General features: G+C 47.2%; 1 protein-coding gene across 1 annotated transcript in view; it reads left to right on the plus strand.

Moving 5' to 3' along the window:
* Nucleotides 1-22,429, plus strand: part of STK3 (serine/threonine kinase 3) — a 968,587-nt gene that overhangs the window by 304,583 nt on the left and 641,575 nt on the right. Inside the window, exon 5 of the mRNA XM_078686976.1 lies at nt 10,839-11,003. Within this exon, the coding sequence (XP_078543102.1) occupies nt 10,839-11,003 (165 nt within the window). The remainder of the gene's footprint in view (nt 1-10,838; nt 11,004-22,429) is intronic.

Consider the following 22,429-nt stretch of genomic DNA (forward strand, 5'->3'; position numbering starts at 1 on the left):
GCTACCTGTCTCTTCGCCATCAACAGCAGCATCGCAGCAAGTTTACGTTTCTGCACCGGTATGTCCCTCAGATTTCCCAGTAATGCCAGCATAACTGATCTCTCTACGGCAGTGCCTATTATATCCCCAACATGCGTAAATATGTCCTCCCAGTATTGTGACACCTCGGGACAGCCCCAAGCCATATGTGTAAAGTTGGCATTGTGTACATTGCACCTCCAACACCTATCATCATCACTTAGCCCCATGCGGTGCATCTGTGTGGGCGTGCGGTATAGACGGTGTAAGTAATTAAAGTGAATGAGCCGGAGCCTGTAGTTCGGTGACAAATGCTCCAGCTGGGTGCAACAGTAGCCCCATTCTTCCTCAGTGATGTCTATAGCGGCCTCCTCAATCCAAGCCTCTCGCGACTTGGGACTGGTGAGTGGGTTTTCTTTTTGTGTTATACTATATATGCGAGTGACAAGCTTACGGGGCGAAGCATTAGCTAGTACGTTCTCTAACGCTGGCAGCATAGGTGGTTCGTGAGGAAAATCACTGTAAGTGGCTCTGCAGGCTTCCCTAATCTGGTAGTAGAGCAAGGTGTCAGATGCCGTGGGGGCTTGCGAGTTGCACATAGCCTGTAGTGTCAAAAATTCTCCCGCCAGATACAGGTCCCTCCCCTTATGTAGGTTGTGGGCCTGCGCTCTTCTCGCTATCGCTTCATCTACAAGAGGAGTAATGGGTTCCCTTTCAAGGACATTGATGGGGCATATAGTGTTTTGACATGAGCTCTCCTTGCGATCTTACCCCAAGCCCATCTTACACTTTCAACGGTGTCTACGTCCTGGCGTGGGTGCCTGTATGGCTTAAAAATCGCAGTATTATGGGGGAGAGGAGCAATCCTGTCAATCTCAATCACTGCATGCAGCTGGTAGGGAATAGGGTGCTGCCAGTAATGCAGGAACTGGGCCTGCGCGCTATAAGCATATAATTCGAAATCTGGGGCTCCCAAGCCTCCCTGTGCGAAGGGCAGTGTCAGCACCTGCCAGGAGACTCGCGGTTGTTTACCTGCCCTAACCAGGACCAGGACCGCTGTGCGCAGACGTTTGGAAAAATGCGAGTTCTGTGGTATGGGCAAATTTACAAAAAGGTATAGCAATTTAGGGAGGATTAACATCTTAGCAATGGCTATGCGCCCAGTCAGGGATAATGGGAGGTTCTTCCATCTCACCACCCTGCTCTCTATCCACTGCATTGCTCTGCCATAGTTCAATGTCCACAGCTCCTGCAGCGTTCGGCTCAATTGAATGCCCAGATAACTCACCCCTTCAGTTGCCCAGGTTATTGGAAATTCGGAAGTGAATTGAGCCGTGTCGTCAGTCAAGGGGATCATTGTCGATTTGGCCCAGTTAACCTGTATGCCTGTTAGACCACCGTATCTAATGAATTCTCGCATTATCGTATCAAAGTTCTCTCGTGGGTTATTTAGATAGACAGTGATGTCATCAGCGTACAGTGAGATGATGATACCGCGCGTAGTGAACCCTATGCTTCTGCTGGCATGTTGCTGTCTGAGTTTGGCCGCCAGAGGCTCCGTTGCGATGGCAAAAAGTAGGGGGGACAATGGGCACCCCTGTCTGGTGCCTCTGGTTATTGTGATGGGTTCGGATGTACGCCCATTTACACGGACTCTGGCAGTGGGCCTAGTATACAGTATCTGAATTTGCTGTATGAATAGAGGGCTAAATCCCAGACGGCGTAGCAAGGTGAAGAGGAAGTCCCATTCCAGGGAGTCAAATGCCTTAGTGGCATCTAATAGGGCAGCTGTCGCCTGCACATGTGGAGCCAGATAATGTAGCATCCCAAAAAAGGTTCTCAAATTGTGCACAGTAGACCTGCCGGAGACAAAGCCCGATTGATCTGTCAGAGCAATTTGTGGCACCATAGGCGTTAATCTATCTGCGAGCATTTTAGCATAGATCTTTGCATCAAGATTTATAAGTGACAGCGGACGGTACGAGTCCGTCTTAGCAGGGTCCTTATCTGGTTTCAGGATCGTTATGATTGTTGCTTCTTGGACAGTGGGCGGTAGCACACCAGTTTCCAGTGCCTCTTGGTACATACGGTGCAGCCAGGGAGCCAGTATGTCAGCATATTCCTTATAAAATGCTGCTGTCAGGCCATCTGCCCCCGGGGCCTTATCGCCCGGCATGGCACTAATAACCTGTTTTATATCCTCCACTGTAAACAGCAGCTCCATGTACTGTCGCGCACCGTCATTAAACCACGCAAGGCATATCTCGTCAAAGTAGTCCGACAAAACAGCCTGCGATGGGGACACTTTAGAAGTATAGAGCTCGGAGTAGTACCCGGCAAACTCCTCCAGTATATCAGGAGGCGTGCGTAGTACCGCACCTTCAGGCGTGTGTATTTCAGCAATATAAGAGTTGCCCCTAGGTGTGCGGAGCAGGTTTGCAAGCGTCCTGCCAGGCCTATCACTTTCGCCATATCTTCTTGCCTGCGCGAGTTTATGTAAATACACTACCTCCCTATCAGCCTCGGTTTGATATTCAGTCAGTTTGGCCCTTATATTGGCAAGCGTGTGGTGTGATAGCCTATCCACCTGCTGTCTCTCAAGATCCTTAATCTCTCTCTCCAGCCTATGCAAGGTGTTTCGAATATCTCGTAATACCCCAGTCTTTAAAGCTATGCAGTCTCCCCTTGCCACAGCCTTGAAGGCTTCCCATAGGAGCCCGGGTGAGTCTACCGAGCCTTCGTTGAGCGTGAAGTAGTCCTCTATCTTGGCTCTAAGGCTTTCCTGGAAAACCTGATCTCTCAGGGCCCCAGTCAGGAACCTCCATGTAAAAGGCTGCGTGTATGCCGGGGGTATCCCAATAGTAATCTGTGCAGGGGCGTGGTCCAACAGAGTGCGGGCGAGGTGGGTAGCATCCGTCACCCAAGCGTGCAAATCTCTAGTAAGAAGCCAGTAGTCCAAGCGCGACCAGGCGTTTCTGTGATGTATTATGCAAGTCCCCTCCCTGCACGTCGGATGTATGGCCCTCCAGGAATCTGTCAGAATGAGATCTTCAATTATTTCATGTAAAAGTTCAGCCGTTTGAGGGTGGTGAGCGCGAGAGGCCCCCTGTCTGTCAAGATATGCAGAGAGAGGAACATTAAAGTCTCCTCCCCACATAATTGATACGGGCGCCAGTTTTTGTAGCTCATGCCACACTATTCTAAAAAAGTCGGGGCTGTCAGTGTTTGGGCCATATATGTTTACTAGGGCGATAGGTGTGTTATAAAGTGCCCCCATCAATATGATGTATATGCTGTCTTTGTCTATAATTGTGTTATGCGTGCGCCAGTGCAGACCCCTTCTCAACATTATCGCCACTCCTCTGGAGTAATTAGAGTATCCAGTAGCAGCAATCACCTCCCACCGCTTGTTCCTGAGAGTGGTAGTGTCGGTTCCTAGCAGGTGCGTTTCCTGGAAAAAGCAGATATCAATCTCGTGTCTCGTTAAATATGAGTGTGTAAGTCTAATTTTCCTACGGTCATTGAGGCCCCGTACATTCCACGTGAGGCATCTTAATGTGTTTGCGATATGTGTGTCAGTGGTCCCCGCCATCCATACAGGTCAAGAAAACAACATTAAAAAGATCAGCTGTGGCAGGCGACTTTCGCCAGATCTGCAACTGTAGTATAGTCATAATGACTTTCATCCCTAGGGTCCCGTGCTTTGCAGATGTCGGGCCTGTACCAGAAATCTCAACGTGCCCACTCTCAAGGTCCAATTTTCTTAGCGTACATGGTGACTCAGTATTTAACTGTAATGCAAGTAGCAAAAACTTTCTCCCCGTCCTCCCCCCACCCACACCAACCTCCCAACCAGGTTGAGCATCCCATCCTCCCCCCACCCCCGCTGAACCCCAACTCGAAATAGGATAACAATCATAGGGAATCATCCCAGTGGGTTCAATGGCTGCCCGGCATTCCCCCCTGCACTCTTGGCAGGGCGGCCAAGCTGCAATCGGCAGCTAACATCTCTCCACCCAACTCAAGAAGCAGTTTACAGTGTATATATAAATGACAGTCTATCCTGGTGACATGACGGAAGCTTTTGTGTGTATCAATACATGGCAAACAGGTGTTCATTCTCCTACCAGCTGCAGAGTGCCAACTGCAACCAGCAATGTACATCTCTCCCCTCATGTCTATAAGCAGTCAACAGTGAGTGTTCGCATAACAGTCTATCCTGGCAGCATTGTGCTACCAGATTGTTCATAGGGCAATCAAGTGTCTGCTCTCTTACCAGCCTACGGCTTCCAGCTACAGCGGGCGGCGAACTCCTTTACCTTAACCACCAGCAGTTACACTTATTCGACATCGCTTAGGTTGTCTGCTTCATCTTCGCCAGCCTTTCTTTGTTGCGCTTTATGGTCCTTGGCCATCTGTTTCGCGAAGGTGAAGGCCACCTTTGCATCGGTGAAGTAGGTGGGGTTTCCCGGGACCCTGCACTCTCAGCTTCGCCGGGTATATTAGGGAATACCGCGTTCCAATTTGCTGGAAGATCTTCTTGGCTGGAATAAACTCTCGCCTCGCCGCTTGCACCTGCATTGTGAAATCCGGGTACAACGCTATCTCATTCCCCTGATACTGGAGGGCTCCTTTCTCACGAGTGAGGCGGAGTATCTTGTCTCGATCTCTGTAATTTAATACCCTCGCCAAGATCGGTCTCGGTGGAGCTCCCGGCTTAGGCTTTGGGCCTAGTGTCCTATGCGCTCTTTCAATTAGAAACATTGGAGAGAGATCAGGGCCAAATAAGTCTTTCATCATACCTTCTACAAAGAGTTCCATGTTGGTTATGTTGGAGGATTCCGCCACGCCCATAATGCGAACGTTATTTCTGCGCGAGCGCGCTTCTAAATCCTCATTCTTGTGTTGTATGAGTTCCAATATCTTATCCATGCCTCTTAGATTCTTCTCCACTTCTGTCTGGCCCTCCTCAGCTTCCGTGACTCGCGTCTCCAGAACGGTCACTCGGCCCTCTTGCTTAGTCATTCTCTTGGTGATTTGGTCCATTCTCCCCGCCAGGGCGTCCATCTTAGAGTCGATCCCCTGCAGGCCGGCCTTTAGTTCCTGGAACATCGTCCTGATATCCTCCGTAGGGAGTCGTTCCGCCGCTTCCCCTCCAGCATGTTGGCGCTCTTCTTCCTCAGGCCCCGCGGTCTTTGCCCCCCTCCCCCCGGCTCCTTCGAAGTTTATGCGCGGTTGGCGCGTGTCCGGCTTTCCCATGGCGACAAGGAGGCGTCAGCGGTTTCGATGTAGACTAAGTCCACCACCAGGCAGGGCTGCAACGCTTTCTCGCAACAGCAGGAGCAATAGATCCTGGAGGTCAGTATTGCAGGTAATTTGGAGTATCCAGTTTTCGTGCCACCACGCTCACAGTAGTACACCAGAAGCAGGAGGAGGTACAGCTGTCCTTATGGGGCGTCCAACGCCGCCCAGGTCCCACGCGATCCGTGAGTGGAGCTCAAGCGTTGGAACTCGCTGCGTGTTCTCTCTTAGGGGCCCCTGCGTATCTGGAGCGCACGTCAGCTGCGCTGTGAGGGCTCCGCGCTACTGCAGCTGATTAACCTTGTCCCCCTAATCTGCTCAACCACCACGCGGGCAGGGACTATGCAGGGCCCGTACATCCACACCTCTGCGCAGGCCGTGTGGTGGCCACAAAATGGCGCCGCAGCTAGCCCCCCGGTAGAAATATATGGGGCCTCCAGCCGTGCAGACGGGGGGGTTCAGGAGTGTGTCCCAGGTCGTAGCTCCACCTCCAGCACCCGGTCCCGATCGCGCCTCAGCGCCGTTTCCCCTCGGGCAGATTCACACTCGAGCAACGCGCCTCCGCGTCCTCCCCAGCCGCTCTGGTGCCTCTGTCTCTGCCTGTGTCTTACCGGGGGGTGGGGGGGAAGGTCCCCACTCGTCCGCCGCAGCAAACGGGACAGTTGGAGCTCTGCAGCAGGGCTCGGTCGCCCCACCTCGCAGCGTCGCCCGGGGCCCAGCCACGTCCCCTACTGGTCGGGTCTCTGCCCACTCCAGGCCCCGACTTGGTCGTGTGCGACAGGCCGCAGCCGCAGACCGACGCCAGTCTCGCCCCAGCGCTGTCTCTGCCAGCAGATCCCAGCGTCGATCGGCCAGTAACTCACGCCAGGGGTCCACTAGGTATTCCGACACAGGTCGGGGAGAAGATCTGCTGCCCAGTTCCCAGATATATGTCGGATTGATGAGCTTGGCCCGCGGAGCCGCTCTAGCAGACGGCCATTCCGCTGCACGGTCAAGCCACGCCCCCACGAATATATATGGTTAATCAGAGATTTATATAATCCTGATATGACTCCCTTATGTAGGCCCCAAGTGCAAAGAAAAGTAAGAATCTATGAAGTTTGTAGTGTCCAAGGGGGAAGGCCAAGACATATCTTCATAGAATGTTGTAGTTGTAAATATCTCGAAGCCTGATGTAAAGGAAAATCAAATACTTCACAGAGAATCCCAAAAGATTTCAGTTCACCATCTACTATAAGTTGATCTAAGATTAAGATTTCTCTCGAGCTCCATTCAGGCCAGGAAAGTCCTTTTCCCTTACCACAAATGCTTTCATTCTTCCAGATGGGAGCTTTAGAATATAAATGATGGGCAATTCGCAGTAGACGATGCGCACGTTGCCATGTTTGATATGTGGCATTGAGCACTGTATGCTCCTTTTCATACTTGGGTGTGGTTCTGTGTGTGCAAGTTTATTTTTGGAGACAGACAGTGAAGCTCCCAGTATGCAAGTCTGATGGGCGTGGTATGTTGCCATGTTTCTCAGCATAAATGCCGTGTCGTGTGAGTTACACTACTGTGTACTTGTTTGAGGCACAGTGTGTTACTTGTGTGCAGAGGTGCGGTGTCTGTATTACAGTAGCAAGACAGCATATGTGACGGCAGAGGCAGTGTTATGTACGTGATCTCCTTTGTATGCCTTGATGTGTAAGTGGAACACTGTACCTTATTTGTAAAGGTATAAGCTGCACCAGACATAAGTGTCCAGTGACAAGCTCTTGAAGAAGTGTGTGCTATCCTTGTGTGTGAGAACAGACAGAATGGCCAGTGTGTTGGTGTAGATGCTGCTTCCAGTATTTGAGAACAGACCCCTTCTCCAGTGTTCAGTTGTAGATACAGTGCCCAGGCTTAAAGGTGGAATGTTCTGTGTATAAAGGCACTCATGATGTCTTGTGTGTCAGGGCATATGCTGTGCTTGCCGAGGAGGCCAGAGGCATCGATGTTTCAACAGGAAATGTTTGAAAAAGGCAATTACTATAATGTAAAATTAGTTACAAAAGGAAGCTAAGAAAAGAAGGAAAAACACCAAGGTTGAATATAGCAGTCAGTATTAGGAATTAAGAAGAAAACATTAATTTCAGGCAGCAGTATTGCATTTCATTATATGCAAGTGAAATCCTAAGCATATGAGCATACAAAGTGTATGTTGACAAAACAGAGCAGAACTACAGCTTCCTTGGCCCTTAACATGTTTCTAGTCAATCCTTGAATATAATGTTCATGTTAAGTACCATTTTAATCTGCGCCGTTTCGCTGTTTTCTTCACTATGTCACGTGTCTCTCTTTGCGCCGTTCACACTGCCACGAGCACTTTGTGCGCACCTATGTTTAGGTTTACACTGGCATATAATGAAATGCAATACTGCTGTCTGAAATCAATGTTTTCCTCATAATTCCTAATACAGACCGTGATATGAAACCATGGTGTTTTTCCTTTCTTGCCTTCCTTTTGTAATTTAATTTACATTCTAGTAATTGTCTTTTTGAAATTTTGGCTGTTGAGACATTGTTGTCTGTTACCACATTTACCCGGGTCTCAACTGGGACTATGGGAATTCTCCTGTTGTATTCTTTGTGTTTTGCAAGGATACATAGTGTTTTAAAAGTCATTTGGGTGGATGGGCTCTGTGTGATTTCAGCTTCCGTATGTTTTTATCTGAGGAAAGATGTGGTATTGGGCGCAACACTACCGTGCTCTTGTGATGTCTTTTTGGATAAACCGTGCATCGCGTGGCCATGAGCAGTTAGGGGTTTCCCCAAGTAGCCGAGCTGCTGCACTGTTTGTGTGATGGTGCAGGCAGCACCCGTAGGTCAGAAGTGGCCTCACCAGGGTCAGTCTCGGGGTGCTTTTCTCAGAAGCAGGTAACCCCTGATCCTCTGGTCTTCCCATTGTAGATGGTATCCACCTCCTACCCCTTACTCTTTGCCTGGGCCCGTTGTCAAGAATGCGGTCAGCGGGCATCTGGCAACTGACAGTAACCCTCCTTTGGACAAGTTCCTGCTCATATTTTAAGGGTACCATGGCCATAGGGCGGACAAAGTCCTGCCCATGGGCCTGGTCACCCCACAGACCAGTTCTGTTAGATATTGTTCAGGGGAAAACAGCCTTGTTACCACCATGGTATTGCTGGCACAGGAATACCACAGAGCAGTGACAGGAACCCCATTCACTGTGACCTGCTGGATGTGACGGCTACCAGCTTAGCGTCTGTGTCTAGCTTCAACTAAGGAATACTAGGGTATGCTCTACCCTCTCATCTTCAGCATAATCTCCCAAGAGGGCTGCATTGGCCACCTTTGTGGAGGTCCCATCTGTGGGTGGCTTCCTGGGACATAGAGTCCCCCTTCCTACATTCCTATGCCCTGACTGGAGATAGCTGAAACACTGGGGCAGATGAAAAGGTGCCCTGGGCTTCTGCCCATCAAACCCCCCTCATGTGCTCTGAAGAGGAATCGGAATATTTTATCTCCAGACTTTTTAGGGGGCCTTTGGCATAATTCTCTCTATTATTCTGGCCTTCCCCCTCCTGTGGAGGGGAACCTGAACCACCATTCCTGTGGCCATCCCAGATACCTTCTAGGACACTCTGGTGGAAATCCAGAGATCAGCTTCCTTCCCAATCTCTCTGGGCACACTGAGCCTGATGTTTGTGAGGTGCTGGTCCAACTCTATAAAACAGTCACTTAAATGTGTTCCTTAATAACCACATTGTGCAGCCCATCATAATAATTGGCTCTGCTGCCCTTCACCCAACCATCCAGTACCTTGCTGGAAGAATCCACAAACACAACCTCTGACAAGTGTGACTGCCTCTGGCTATCCCTGAACTTCAGGTGATACTACTCAAGGGTCAAACCAAACTTGGTTCTCAGGGCTTCCTTCATGGGTCCTTTTTCTCCTTAACAAGTGTGTGCTAGGGCATGCCCAGGTGTCATTCACAATGGGGTCAATGTTCCAGAGGCGAGGAGTCCTCTCTGCCCATTCAGGTGAGCCTATGTTTTGCTCCTGTGGGCTATTTCACTCCCAGTTACACCTATTCAAGGCGGAGCACAGGCTGGGAGCTGGCAATCTTAAGTTAATTACCCTTGTGACAGTGCATGCAGGTAAAACTCCTTCTAAAAAGTTAATTTTCCTTAATATTTATTTAAAAATCTGGAGTGACCATACAGAAAAGGCGGATTTCCTACACGGATTTCCTCCATTTCAAGAAATTCCTGTGCGATTGGCTGCAAACCCAAAGAAAAGTTCAAAAGAAGACATTCATTTGTTTCCGTGGGGGCAGTACTTGTTAAATGACGCATAGCTGTACACTGTCTGAAGCTGCATGGACCAGGAGAATTGGCATGTGAGGTGGACATGACTGAATGGAGAGCGGCAGAGGAGGGGAGGGGGGTAAATGAAGCTTACAGAAGACCTGATAGAGGAGGCAGTTTTGATATCAGAGTTGTGAGATGGCCCAGAAGATAGAGCGCCTGGAGAGGGTACATCACTGTATGGTGTTGGACAGAACCCAAACACAGGAGCCACCCATGAGGCCATGATTCATGATGGAGCATAAGAGCGAATCTGCTGCCCCCTTAATACTGCTGCAGTGAGTAGGATGAGAGGCACTCGTGTTGAACATCCCAGAAAATGTGCAAAATATTAGAGGGTTTGCGACTTAAATGATAAAACTGTAAAAACAGAATATTCCGGTCTGACTTGCTGATGACGTTTACCACGGTACACTGCGAACTGAAGGTGTTGAAACATGTGAAAAGTTAATTGTGAATTGATGAAAATCAAAAATATTAAAACATGTTTATAATATAAAGACTTTATTGCGATTCATCAAGGAGATCATTGTACCAAACTCTAGTTGTGGCAAAAGTCTTAAGTTAGCTGTTCTTTAATACATCTTGCATGCAGTTATCTTTTGTCACTTTTCTGTTTTGTAGTTGCACCCTCACTGCCGCTCACCAGCTCTGACGCGAGTGCGGGCAGTATCCATGGTTTCAAGAAACGCTTATTGTATGAAGCGTGGCTTGAACTTTCGCTTCTCCGTCGCCCCTGCGTGTGGGTGCGTGAACGCAGGTCGGGCCCAGTGCCACAGAGCGACTCGTCACCTGCACTCCAGGGCCGGCCTAAGGCATGTGCAAGCTGTGCACCTGCACAGGGCCGCCAAACCCCAGGGGCCGCCACGCCAATATATATCCTTAGATACATATTTGCGTGGCGGCCCCTGGCAGGGATTTGGCGGCCTCGGGCCCCCTAACTACACTCCCTGCTCAGGGCCTCCGTGAGCCTAGAGCCAGCCCTGTGCAGTGCGCCATTCAGATGAATGTTAACTCCGTTCTCTTTTTCTGAAATTAAAATGAAATATCAACACCGATACTGATTTATTGTTAGCATGTGGTACTATTCATTTAATTAAATGTGACAACATAGCCTATTTGTTCCTGTTCTTCACACATTTTAATGCGTTTGTGTTTTATTTCAGTTAACCGAAGACGAAATTGCTACCATTCTTAAATCTACACTAAAAGGACTTGAATATTTGCACTTTATGAGGAAAATTCACAGGGACATCAAGGCAGGAAACATTCTACTGAACACGGAGGGACATGCGAAGCTGGCGGACTTCGGCGTAGCGGGTCAGCTGACGGTGAGTGACAGCCGCACGACAGCCTCAGTGCAGATGCACCAGAGAAACCAACGCGCTGCATGGTTTATAACAAACGTCTGCCTCCTGGTGCTTAATGGGCCTTTTCAGATGCGAATATAGTGAAGACTACATTGGTTGCGGGTAGACTTTGTGTCGAAGCGCTTCCAAGGCAGTGGGGTTACAAGAGCAAAGCACAGTTTACTCATTCCCCACCTCTGTTTGAGGTGATTTCCCTTTCAAACACTTTCCTACAGCTCTAGGTCTTGATACTGACAATACAACAATGGGTCACATCCCCATGTTGAGATGTCACCAAATCTGTTTCCTGGGGGTGGACAGGTTCCTGCTGCGTATGTGGATAGAGTGCAAAATCAGGAAATTGTGAAAAGCAGAGCTGCAATACAAGGTTACCTGTATGTGGATAGAGTGCAAAATCAGGAAATTGTGAAAAGCAGAGCTGCAATACAAGGTTACCTCCATTTTGGGATATCCCTCCTGCCTAGTGGTGTACGTGCAATCTATTTATATTTCCATATTAAAAAAATTCTGGACAGTTTCACAAAGGAGTGGTTCCAGACCTGCAGTTCACGCTGTGCAAATGACATGTATTTGTACAACTCCCGCTACCTCCCACCCCAATACCAAGTAGGTCATAGATGTCGAAACAGGACCCACAAGTTTTGGAAGGGTCAGAGGTCAGCACATTGACTTTGTGCATGCACTATTAATAAAGAATGTTACTGGGCACGTGCCTAATATTTCCTTGTGGACTATATCCCAGCACTAGTTTGGGTCAGGGGATGACGTTCAGCTGACCTAAGCTGGCCATGACTCGCCACCAGTCGTTTTGCACTGGAGTGGATTTCACTGGACTCATCACGAATAGTCTGCTCTGTACTGACAGAGCAGTAGATGTGCAATCACAGCACCTGCCTTCATTGTGCATTCCCTTCCGTCTTGTATTACTCAGCCTTTGGAAGATGTGCATATGCCCCATCACGCCTTGTTCCTGTTTTGTGTTATTGCTCTGCCTTGGAAACTGTACTTGCACGGTCCCCTATGCCACATGTCTCCTGAAACAGTGGGCGCAATGGACGGACATCATCAATTGTCGGTCCTCTCTAGCACGACTGAAGCATCCCCTTACATGATGGCCACTGTCCCTTCCTGTGTCTTTGGATACTTGCAGCAGATAATAGGTAAACTCTCTCAGGTGGATGAATCTCTGAATGAGCCTCCATGGAATCTCTGTGCAGGCGTGTGTCTGATTCTCTGTCGTGACTAGTGGGAAGGCTATAGTGATGCCATAGCTGCTTTCTGCTGCAGGAAGGCTGGCAGGGACCGTTCATTGAATCTCCTCCCCCTTCCCTGAGACCTGTGCCTTTTTGTTCAGACATCACTGTCCCGCATCTCCACCAGTGACCAGTAGATGGCAAAACACAATTATTGATTTGGCTCACAAGCTTCCTCTTCACCCTACATAACTACTAAATTATTGAATTATTGTTTGATCAGTTATATAGTAAATATTGTGACTCCGAAAGATAAGCTTATCATTTTCGAAGAGATTGCTAAAACGAGTTTATGCTTACCTCAACAGCTACTTACCTCCAGAACTGCTTGTATAAAATTATTCATTGTGGTGTGTAAACGTATCCCTTTTGGCCAGTGCACAGGACTGATTGTTTGACAGGTCTACATAGAATTGTCAACGCTTCACCAAATACAATGTAAGTGGAGCAGTCTCATCCAGTTCTCTCAAGGTGCGATGTGCAAAGATTTCCCCCCAAAGCCAAATTTCATGTTGCCGCTCTCAAACCTGGTAGAGTGCCCACACTTATTGCTTTCAGTGACGGTAGAGTTATCTGCTTCCGGGAAGCCCAGTATTAGCTTCTAACCTGCCATGTCTAGGTCTGATTAGCCCATCTCTGAGACCTTTTGTTGTGGCATTGGGTGTATCTGGGTTCACTGGACACACAGAATACAGTAGTTTTGTTGGAAGCAACTAATGAGGTGGAGTCAGCTCTTTACTTTAAAAAGGAAGAAGCATAATGTACATACAAAACTAGGGTAGTCGGTGAAAGCAAGCAGTGTCTAGCATGTTCTGTGTCTGAGATCTGACCACAAACAAATCCACCTCCTAAGGCTTAGAAATCAAATTAACATTGAATCCACAACCCGTGTTAGTTTATGGGGGGGGGGACTCTTGCATATGGATCTGCTGGAAAGTGTTTGGCAACAAAATCTAGTGAGAAATGCTACTTCAAAAGCTAAAGGAATGTTGTAGTAGTTTTACAGTTTCATTGGACGTTTTGCTATGTGCTGTGGAATGCATCCAGTGCTCCTTGTGTCGAGTCCAACGTTTCACAGTGGAACCCACCACCCAATGAAGGATGTTACCCCTGTTTGCTTTGCAAACAAAATGGCATATGGACTTCTGGTGATATCAGGTGTGCATGGCCTGGCTTTCTTGCAATTGGTGCAGAGGCACAGGCAACTGGAGCACAAAGTCCAGCAGCCAATGAACTATTTGTTTGGGGCAAGTGGCAGGCAGGGGTGCCATTCTCCTCTGGTGTTCCATTTGGTGATTGTAAGAAAGTGGGTTATTAGTTGGGAAGGAGCTAGGCCCATCTCAAGCAATGTCTGCAACCTTTCATATGCTAGGAATCAGCTAGGAAGCCTTTGACTCTCTAAGGTTAGTGAGGTTGAGCAGTTCAAAGCCTACTCAGGCACCCTGTAGGCACGCACCAGACAGTACTTAATAAATCATGCCTCAGACTGTAGTGTGGCCTAAGCCCTGCTTTGCATACATGTTATGTTAGCATGGCTTATTAGAAGTTTAAACGCCATTTTACCTTTTGCTGCTTTTGCACAAACAACTGCATTTAGCTGTTTTTGTAAGTTAGGCTTCGTGAAGGTCTACACATGAGAAAAGGTTTGTTTTCGACATCTCTAGACTTACATCTTGCCCCTAGTCTGCACAGTGAGTGCTGAAGCCGTCAAGGTTATCATAACATGGTAGATGTTGTTCGGCATGATCGAGTAACGCTTTTTAGTCACAATTTGGCAGCTGTGAGCCAACTGAGTTTCTGGCGCCCTTATTATTACACAGTTGCCATGATTTCACACACTTGGAAGACTTTCCGTTTCCAGGGATGCAGAGAGCTTTAGCTGATCCGGATGTGATTTACTCTTGCTGAGCAGAAAGGTAATGGGTCCCCTAAACAAGCCTAAGAGACCTTCTTTAGTTTATGATACATAGTTCCTATATAGGGAGGGTGTTAAAACTAGGCGCTATAAGTCCTGTTTTCACCATCACTGTAATATGATTTCTCCTTTTGTATTTTATGGCATTGTAACAATGCTGACCATATTATTTGTAATCATATGTCTGCTTATGTTGGCTAAGATACTGCACCTGAGATCACGTCGTTAAAATAAATATTTTAACCTTACCGTATCTCTTCTTTACTCCTGTTGTGAACTAGCATGAGAGTATAACGAAAGAGTGTTCTCACTTCCCACTATTCCTGAGTTTGTACTAAGTCGTATGCTCTAGGTTGTCTAATCATTGGTTACTTTGCTATAGGACGAAGAGCTAATGTGACACTGATGCTAGCTGGGTTTTTCTAGGTACTGAGATGAGTTTCTGGTACACCACTATTCACTGATGTCCTAGGTCTCTGTGCACAGTTCTGTGTATGAGTAGGATCCTTGCAACACGACAAAGTAAAGTAATTTATTATGCACACACTACTCAATACTACAAATTACTTTACAAATATGCAAATGATGGCATGTGGAAATACCTATAGTGACACCCTACAATTCACTCTCGTAGTTAGCCTTGGCCACCATACCACCCTCCCAGCCCTTATATAGGAGATAAAATACAATGGTATTTAGTTATCAAAAGGCAGGCCTACTGGCTTTGTATGGGTTTCAACCCAATAATAGAAGTAGAAATATGTCATAACCAGCCAATGCAACTCCATTAAAATCACTACAGATTTTATCATTTTACAGTGACATTCATTAATACATGTAATGACTGCACGAGGTAAGTTGCATTTGGCTCCAGCTGGCGCGCTCCTGCATTCAGGAGCGGTTTCTTCAGTTCTCCTGGCCTTTAAGTGTTGCAGTTCTTGGGGAGCCTGATTTTGACTGCCTGTTCCCCTTGTACAGGACCTGTTGCCTACCTGGGCGCCTGGCACTTCTCCTGGACCCAGGGTCTTCCTCAGCACAACTGTCAGGACCGCAAAACAGAGTGCCCTCCTACCTGAACCCTCCAGGACCTTCTTTGGCCACTTCCAGAGTACCTAGGTCAGCGGAAGTCAGGGACCCCTCCTTCTGGATATCACACTCTTGTAGGACCAGTCCACAGAAGTTCCATGGGAACCTGCAGTGTTCCCCCTGGCAGGTTTATTCCTGTACTGTCCCCTAGATGGTGTAGAGAGGATTGTGTTCCTGGCCCTGGGGGAACAAGTCCTGTTTCTTGGCTGCCAATTGGATACAAAAGTCCTTGAGTCCTCCTTTGCAGTGCGATCAGGTCTTCCCTCCTCCAGCTAAACATTCCTCGGGGATCACTGCCACCTGGTCCAGACCACTCAACGTCTCTACCATGTCCAGGGTTTTTAATTGGTGGTGGAAAGTTCCAGAAGGTAGGTATTTCAGCTCAGTCCTAGGATGACACATTTCCACTCCTGCCCCAACCCTTCAGCCCAGCATTTTGGGACTTTCCAATATGGTGATGTGAAGCTGTCTGTCGAAAAAACATCTCTGAGTTTATAATCAATCTCTGCAGGATCTCTTCTTCTGCAGGCTACCTGTGTGCAGATATCAGTCTAACCAGTAGTCTCTCACACTTAACACACATAAGTGTGTGCACAAGTGTTAATGTGCAGTCAGCCGAGAGCGTGTTATCTTAGCTGAGAAGTTGCAGACATTATGTTAAAAGGTGGACGCTGGAGGTCAGCACTCCCGATTCATGGTAATAGTGTTTACAGGGAGTGAGACTCACAACAGAAGTCCATATACCTAGTTGTGCAAAAAAAACAAAATCCAGGCAGTTTAAATGGGATGGAATGTACTTCTCACAGTGATGGCCATGACGAAGGACCTGTATATCAGAACCCATTAGTCATGTTAAAGGTTTGCCAGTGCCATAGGTTGGGAGGCACCCACAAAATACAATGAAAGAGGCTAATACCCACTTGGCAACTAGACTAACATGGAATTCCTGACCAGGCACTGTGTGATCACATTATCTTCGGAACCGATTTGACTAAAAAGATAATTCAAGTGGTTTTGGAATTAGGGATATTCGCTCTAGCCACCCCAGACCTGGAGTGAAGGAGTGCTTTGTCCAGACTTCTAGGGCTAAAAAGGGCAATATTGACTTCTCAAGGGTAAAGCAAGGTCAGAGTGACGCAGGCTCACCTGCCTATCACTCCGCAGGTTTGAGTTGTCTCCTAGACCCCTATGATGATGTGCTTCAGGTCCTATTTCCTGGGCTGCTGGCAGGGGCAATCTTGTGCTTCCTTGGCAGACAGCCTAAGAACTGTTAAACACAGCTCCTCGCTGGCCAGGTTTCATGCAGGTAGGCGTTCTTCTCCGCGCAGGTCAGCAGCACAGCTACACAGTCTTGACTGAACATCCGCTCTGTCTGGAGAAGAGAAGCTACCTGCAGAGACTTTGCTCCCGGGTCTTCCATTGTCTTCACTCCTAAAGTGGTGTGTAGGACTTCCTTGGATGTCAAGACTCAACATTTAACACTGTACTTGTCACTGGGACCTCAATGTATCCTTCCCTTCTGGCTTGGAATTTACAATAATGAGATCTGTACTTTTCAAATCTTGAGGGTGGCCTGCAGGTTTGGGAGGTTGTGGGTTATATGGCCCAAGCTTGATTTTCTTGTCTGAAGGATATGTATGTCGGCAACCCATCTCAAGCCTGGATTATGCTGGTTTAGTAATTTATGCGCAATGGCTCCAGACTGGAGGCTGTTTTCTACAGAAATGCCGATTTGACATATCCAGTGGGGAAGGGATCCATTTCATCCCGGCAACGGACCTGTGGGTAATTGAAAGCATTGGACGGCTGCATCACCCCAATCACAGGGACAAATTATTCTGGAAGGGGGACATGAGATCCTGGGTCTGGGTCACACCGTGGGCAGCCTTACTCAAAATAGGTTATCATCTTGTGGCATACATGCTTGCAGAAACCAATAAACCCCACCCTTCACTTGATCAGGCACATATGTGAACATACTCACACTCCAGATATGTCCCGGAAGTAATGGAGTCCAGGGGTCCCAGATAGGTGCAGACTTTACCTGGAGAAATACCTCCCCGCCATAAGGATAGAGGATGCACGGCCTGTCCCGAACTACTGGTTCTGTTGGCACCACTGCCAGTCTACAAATGGCTTGGAATGAAAGGATGGCGGTCAACCACACAGAGGACTACAGTTGGGGTTCCCTCTCAACATCAGTGTTCTACTCTGTGTTTTGCCATCAGTAAACTGGGGAACGATTCCTCATTGGGCTTGCGTTATTGTCCAGACCCCCAAGATATAGCGATTTGCCACAGGCAAAACAGACATGAAATCGGCACTTTTGGAAAAGTCCTCCTGTTTTTATAAAAGTGCCTGCAAAAAAAAAAGTGTAATTTTTTTAAAGAGAAGATAAGGCCGGTCCTCCTTGAATTGGCTCTGCAGCTGAGCCAATAAAAGAAGGGTGAGCAAGAAGCCTGCTGTCAGCAGTGGTGCTGAGTTCCTTTGCCGCATGGCTGTTTTCAGCTTGCAAATGCACAGGGCCTTCTCCTGTGCTAGAAAGCTGCAGCCTGGCGCTCAACATATCTACCCAGGCCTCTGCGTTCTCCTAGCTCCTTTGGTTCGTGCCCACCACACTCCTGGACTATTCTACACCCTCCCCACCGCCTGTGCCCATCTCTCCTGTGACTCCTGCTGTGGTTGGAACCCCTCTCACCCCCGCCTCACCTCCTCCACCCCCAGGACACCCATCCTACCCCAGGAGACTCCTGTGCCCTACCTCGCCCTCCTGCTGCCCTGTGCACTTTGGAATGGAGGTTGTCAGATGCCAGAGAGAACAAAGTTGTGACATTTAAATCTGCACACTGGTACCAGACAACCTCCTATTCCGAGATGCGGTGCCACCGGACAGTCCTCCAGGGCTGTGATTTGGCAGTGTGCCCAGGAGAGACAGACCAAGGACCAAGGTCTCTCTAGGACAGGCACACTTTCTGCCTGCCACTAAAAAACAACATATATTGGGGTTCGGGGCTGCAAATATTGCTCTATTACCCTAGAATCTGCCATCCCAGGCTGCAAAATCTGTGGGGCGGACGGATTGTCAAGCTCACTGAGTGGAAATACACAGGGCTGACGAGAAAGGTAGAAGGGCAGGACGGCCAAGAAACATACAACGGCGAACTCAAATGTGAAGAGCCGGGCTGCACGGCCTCACAACCCCCTGCAATCAATCAATCAATCAAGATCAGAGGGCTTTCCAACCAACACCATCCTGTCCCTGCATGATGTGTCTTTAGCTGGACATTTGAACGCAGCTGAGTGTGCAGCCTGTAGTATGTCATAGTGGAAAGTGCAGCTATTAAGCAAGCAGGATCCTCCCACTAGTGCAAAAGAGTTTGAACAGTTTTTACTCTTATAAATTCGCAGTCGTGAGAGGTGGCGATAGTGAGGTGAGTCTTGAAGTCTGCTAGGAAGCAGTCAAACGCGGCAGTTCGATTTGTCTGCTGAACAGTGGTTTGCTTGTATATTGCAATGCAAACCAATATAAAGTTATTGCTCCATTATACCCGACACTCCACAGATAAACCTTCGCCGATATCAATCCGTTAAAGATTCTTGTATTTAGAATTATTTTTCTGGTGAGAACTCGAACACTTGGCTGAATAAAAGGTGATGTTTGTGCAAATTGCTTAGCATATAAAAACCGCAGTCCTGTTAAATTATATATATTTCCACTTCAAAAACCACAATGGCAAATTACTAAAGCCAGTCTAGGCGAATTTGACTTTGTAGTTTACGTTTTGGAGTGCCCTTGCTCTAAACGGGTACAGAACGTTACATTTGGTTAACAATTTTTTCTGTAAAGATACAAATTTTAGCACACATTTTTTTCTGTAAGAAATACAGGTAGTGTATCCTGTCGGCAGACATTTTGCTGCTATGATTGATGGAAAGGGAGAGTGGCTTGTGATACCGGCCTGGTGGAGAAAGACTTGAGAAGTAGCGGTGGGTTACTTTCCTTGGGGAGACTGGAGTCGAATACATTATTAACAAGGAGGTATTTGAGCAGTTTGGTTTAAATATGACGAGAGTATTGATAGTAAATGCTCAGTAATATTGCAGATTTGTGGACAGTTGACCCCAGAGCACCTATTGCACCCTCTTGCATGGCTCAACAATTCCTCTATCTGTGTTTCATTGTTTTGTGAACCTTTATCAATGTTTTGTCAGGGAGCATCTCACCACGGATGTATCTATCCATACATTCCCCAAAGAGCATCAGTGGAGCTTGTTTTCAGTTTCACTGTTTATTTGTAAGATCGTCAGACTCTTGAGGTTCAAATTGATAACCTAATCACTTTCACCAATATTATGCATTAATCTCCATGCTTGTCACGACTTTCAGCTTCTGCAGGGGAAGCATCTAAACAGTTTGTTGTACTCTGTACATGAAGACACTAGTAGCCAGGTTGTAAGTTCTTAAAGTCTTCTTTATTAATCCATGTCAAGAGGTATCAAATAAGGATCATCCATGTAACAGCTCCTAACCCAGCTCTCATATATCTCCTACGCCAGCCCCACCAGGAGCAGCCTGCCTAGATGATCAGCCCATCTCCAACTGTCACCACTCATCCACCCAGGCATTCCAATCATCACAGTCCCACCAACATTCCGTCACCATCTCTCATTCTGGCTGAGCAGCTAGGAGGACCTAGGTTGATTCACATATACATGCAAACCTTAGGATATAACATTATCCCTTTCCTTTTAAAATGAAAACAAAACTTACAATTTAAGAAGAAAAGAACTATACACAAAAGGTTATAATGTTCATAACTAAGGGATGAGAATGAATTCAAAACATCACCAAAGAGAGAACAAAGCAAACAAGAAAAGATGGGCATAAAACGACATATTAAAAACATGCATCAAAATCCAGTGAGGCGCAGGGCGACTTACACACGACAACATTTGAAGCGTGGGACGACTTACACAGGATACCATGTGACGTGCAGGGCGACTTACACACGACAACATCTGAAGCGCAGGGCGACTTACACAGGACAGCAAGGTAAGGCACAGGGCGACTTACACACATACAAACATATAAGACATGCAGCGCAATGCGACTTACCAACACAACACAAATCCACAAGAATAATGTCACCATTACACATAGATGTGGGAATCCACCCACCAAAACCACCCTCATGCAAGAGAGAATCTGTGATATCCACCCACCAGAAGACTAAGACGTCCCAAGCTATAGATAGAGTAAAACTGTGGCATCACATAATATAATAACGTTGCATGATAAATACAAGTACATTTCCAATAACAATAGAACACTATTTAACTGTGTCCCCCGCCGGTGAGGGACAACTCACCCGAGTTGTGCCAAGAACATCCCTTGCATAAGGATACCTAAGGTCTCTAGATAAAAGTGTAGATAAACCTATGACTCAATACTATGGTTAAAGGATGTAACAACAACTGTGGAGATGTATACAGACACTGATTTATAAATAGACCCCATGCGTCACTTAAAGATAAAATCATTCATGCTTCTTGGACCTGTGCCACAACATTCACTATAAACATGAAAATAATGCAACAACCATTACCTGAAAGAAAATGAGAAGCAGACAAAATTACATAAATATAAATATGCTGCTAACAAGTAGAGAAGGTAACATTGCTATCATAACTCTCTTTGATATTTAGACTGACCCTACTATTTAAATCGATGTCAATTCGAACAGTGTAATACGATTTCTGCTAAGCCCCCTAACGATGCGCATCTTTAAACACTGTGTAAACACATTTCCACTTCGTCGAAGAAATATCCCGTGGAAACGTCTCTTCTGATTAATGAGCTTACCGGGTGAGAAAAAGTTCCGTGAGACTGACAGTCCTCCTCACTTGAGCACCTGCACAAACAAACTTTGCGTTGTCCCCGGATTCCAATATGTTTTGTGCAACTTTATTGCACCAAGTACCCGCAACGTAGTAGGCAGCAAATGGAGAACACTCTGAATTACTATGTGCCACCACCAACCCTAAGATGGCGGCACGTTTTTTACGTAGTGCGGGGTGGTTCATGGTGCGTACAAGCACGCAGGCATCTCGAAGCAGCAAAACACCGCAAACAAGAAGGACGTCAGAGGGCTCCATGGAGACACAAGCTTGTGGGACGTCAGCAAGATGACAATAGGTGAGTGCGCGCTGAATGTTGCTCGTGCCTCTGTTTTTTTCAAACCGCAATAACAGAGGTGTAACAGAAATTGAAAGGAGGAGCCTCAAACTTCAAATATAATAGTTGACCAAAAATGTCTCACCCAAATGACTTGCTCCGAGCGCTGACACCAGAATAGCACCACAACCGGATCTAAGCAATGATCTTGAACTTGTTGGATTAGGTGGCAAGTGAACATAAAGATAACGGGTGTAGAATAAAGGAACAACTTGCCAACCTGCTTTACTCCCCATAGAAAAATCCAAGTCCCAACGCTCTAGACCATGGAACTTTTGATCTGCACCTCTGTTCTTATACTCAAGTCAAGAATTAAACAAACATCGCGCAGACCCCTAAATGGTTAGATCTGTCCCAGCACTAATGATTCTCACGGGTCCATTTGTGTGGAAGAGAGCATCTCTGTTCATGTGCCATTAGGCAAACACTGCACAGACCACTAGTGACCCTATCTCTCACAGCACTCTTGGATTTCACTGGGTCATGTAAAATTACTAGGATGTGAAAAGATCCCCAGGGACATTACTTCCGCAATGTTCACTATGTGGCAACAAAACACCAATCTCTGAAGAACCACACCGCTCCTGTGTGGCATCTGTGAATTACTTTCACTGAGTTAGACCAGAACTCATATCTTGAACAGCCACAATTCCCTTGCGCAGTGGATACATCCACACGGCAGATTCAAAGGGAAGTGGTAGGGTGAAAGTCAGTACATTCATACCCTAACATTCAGACCATACCTGTGGTCAAGTCTATCGAGCATGATCAGGCAGGACACAAGTTGGGGCCGTCCGATGACAGGACGCTGGTGGGGCTGGCTTGCCTTGCCTTTTACTCCATTCTTCTTCATGTATTTTTCTTTCTTTTTTCTTTGTAGTTGCGCTGGTTACATAGG

The sequence above is a fragment of the Lissotriton helveticus genome, chromosome 4_1 (assembly GCF_964261635.1).
Source record: "Lissotriton helveticus chromosome 4_1, aLisHel1.1, whole genome shotgun sequence".
NCBI lineage: Eukaryota > Metazoa > Chordata > Amphibia > Caudata > Salamandridae > Lissotriton > Lissotriton helveticus.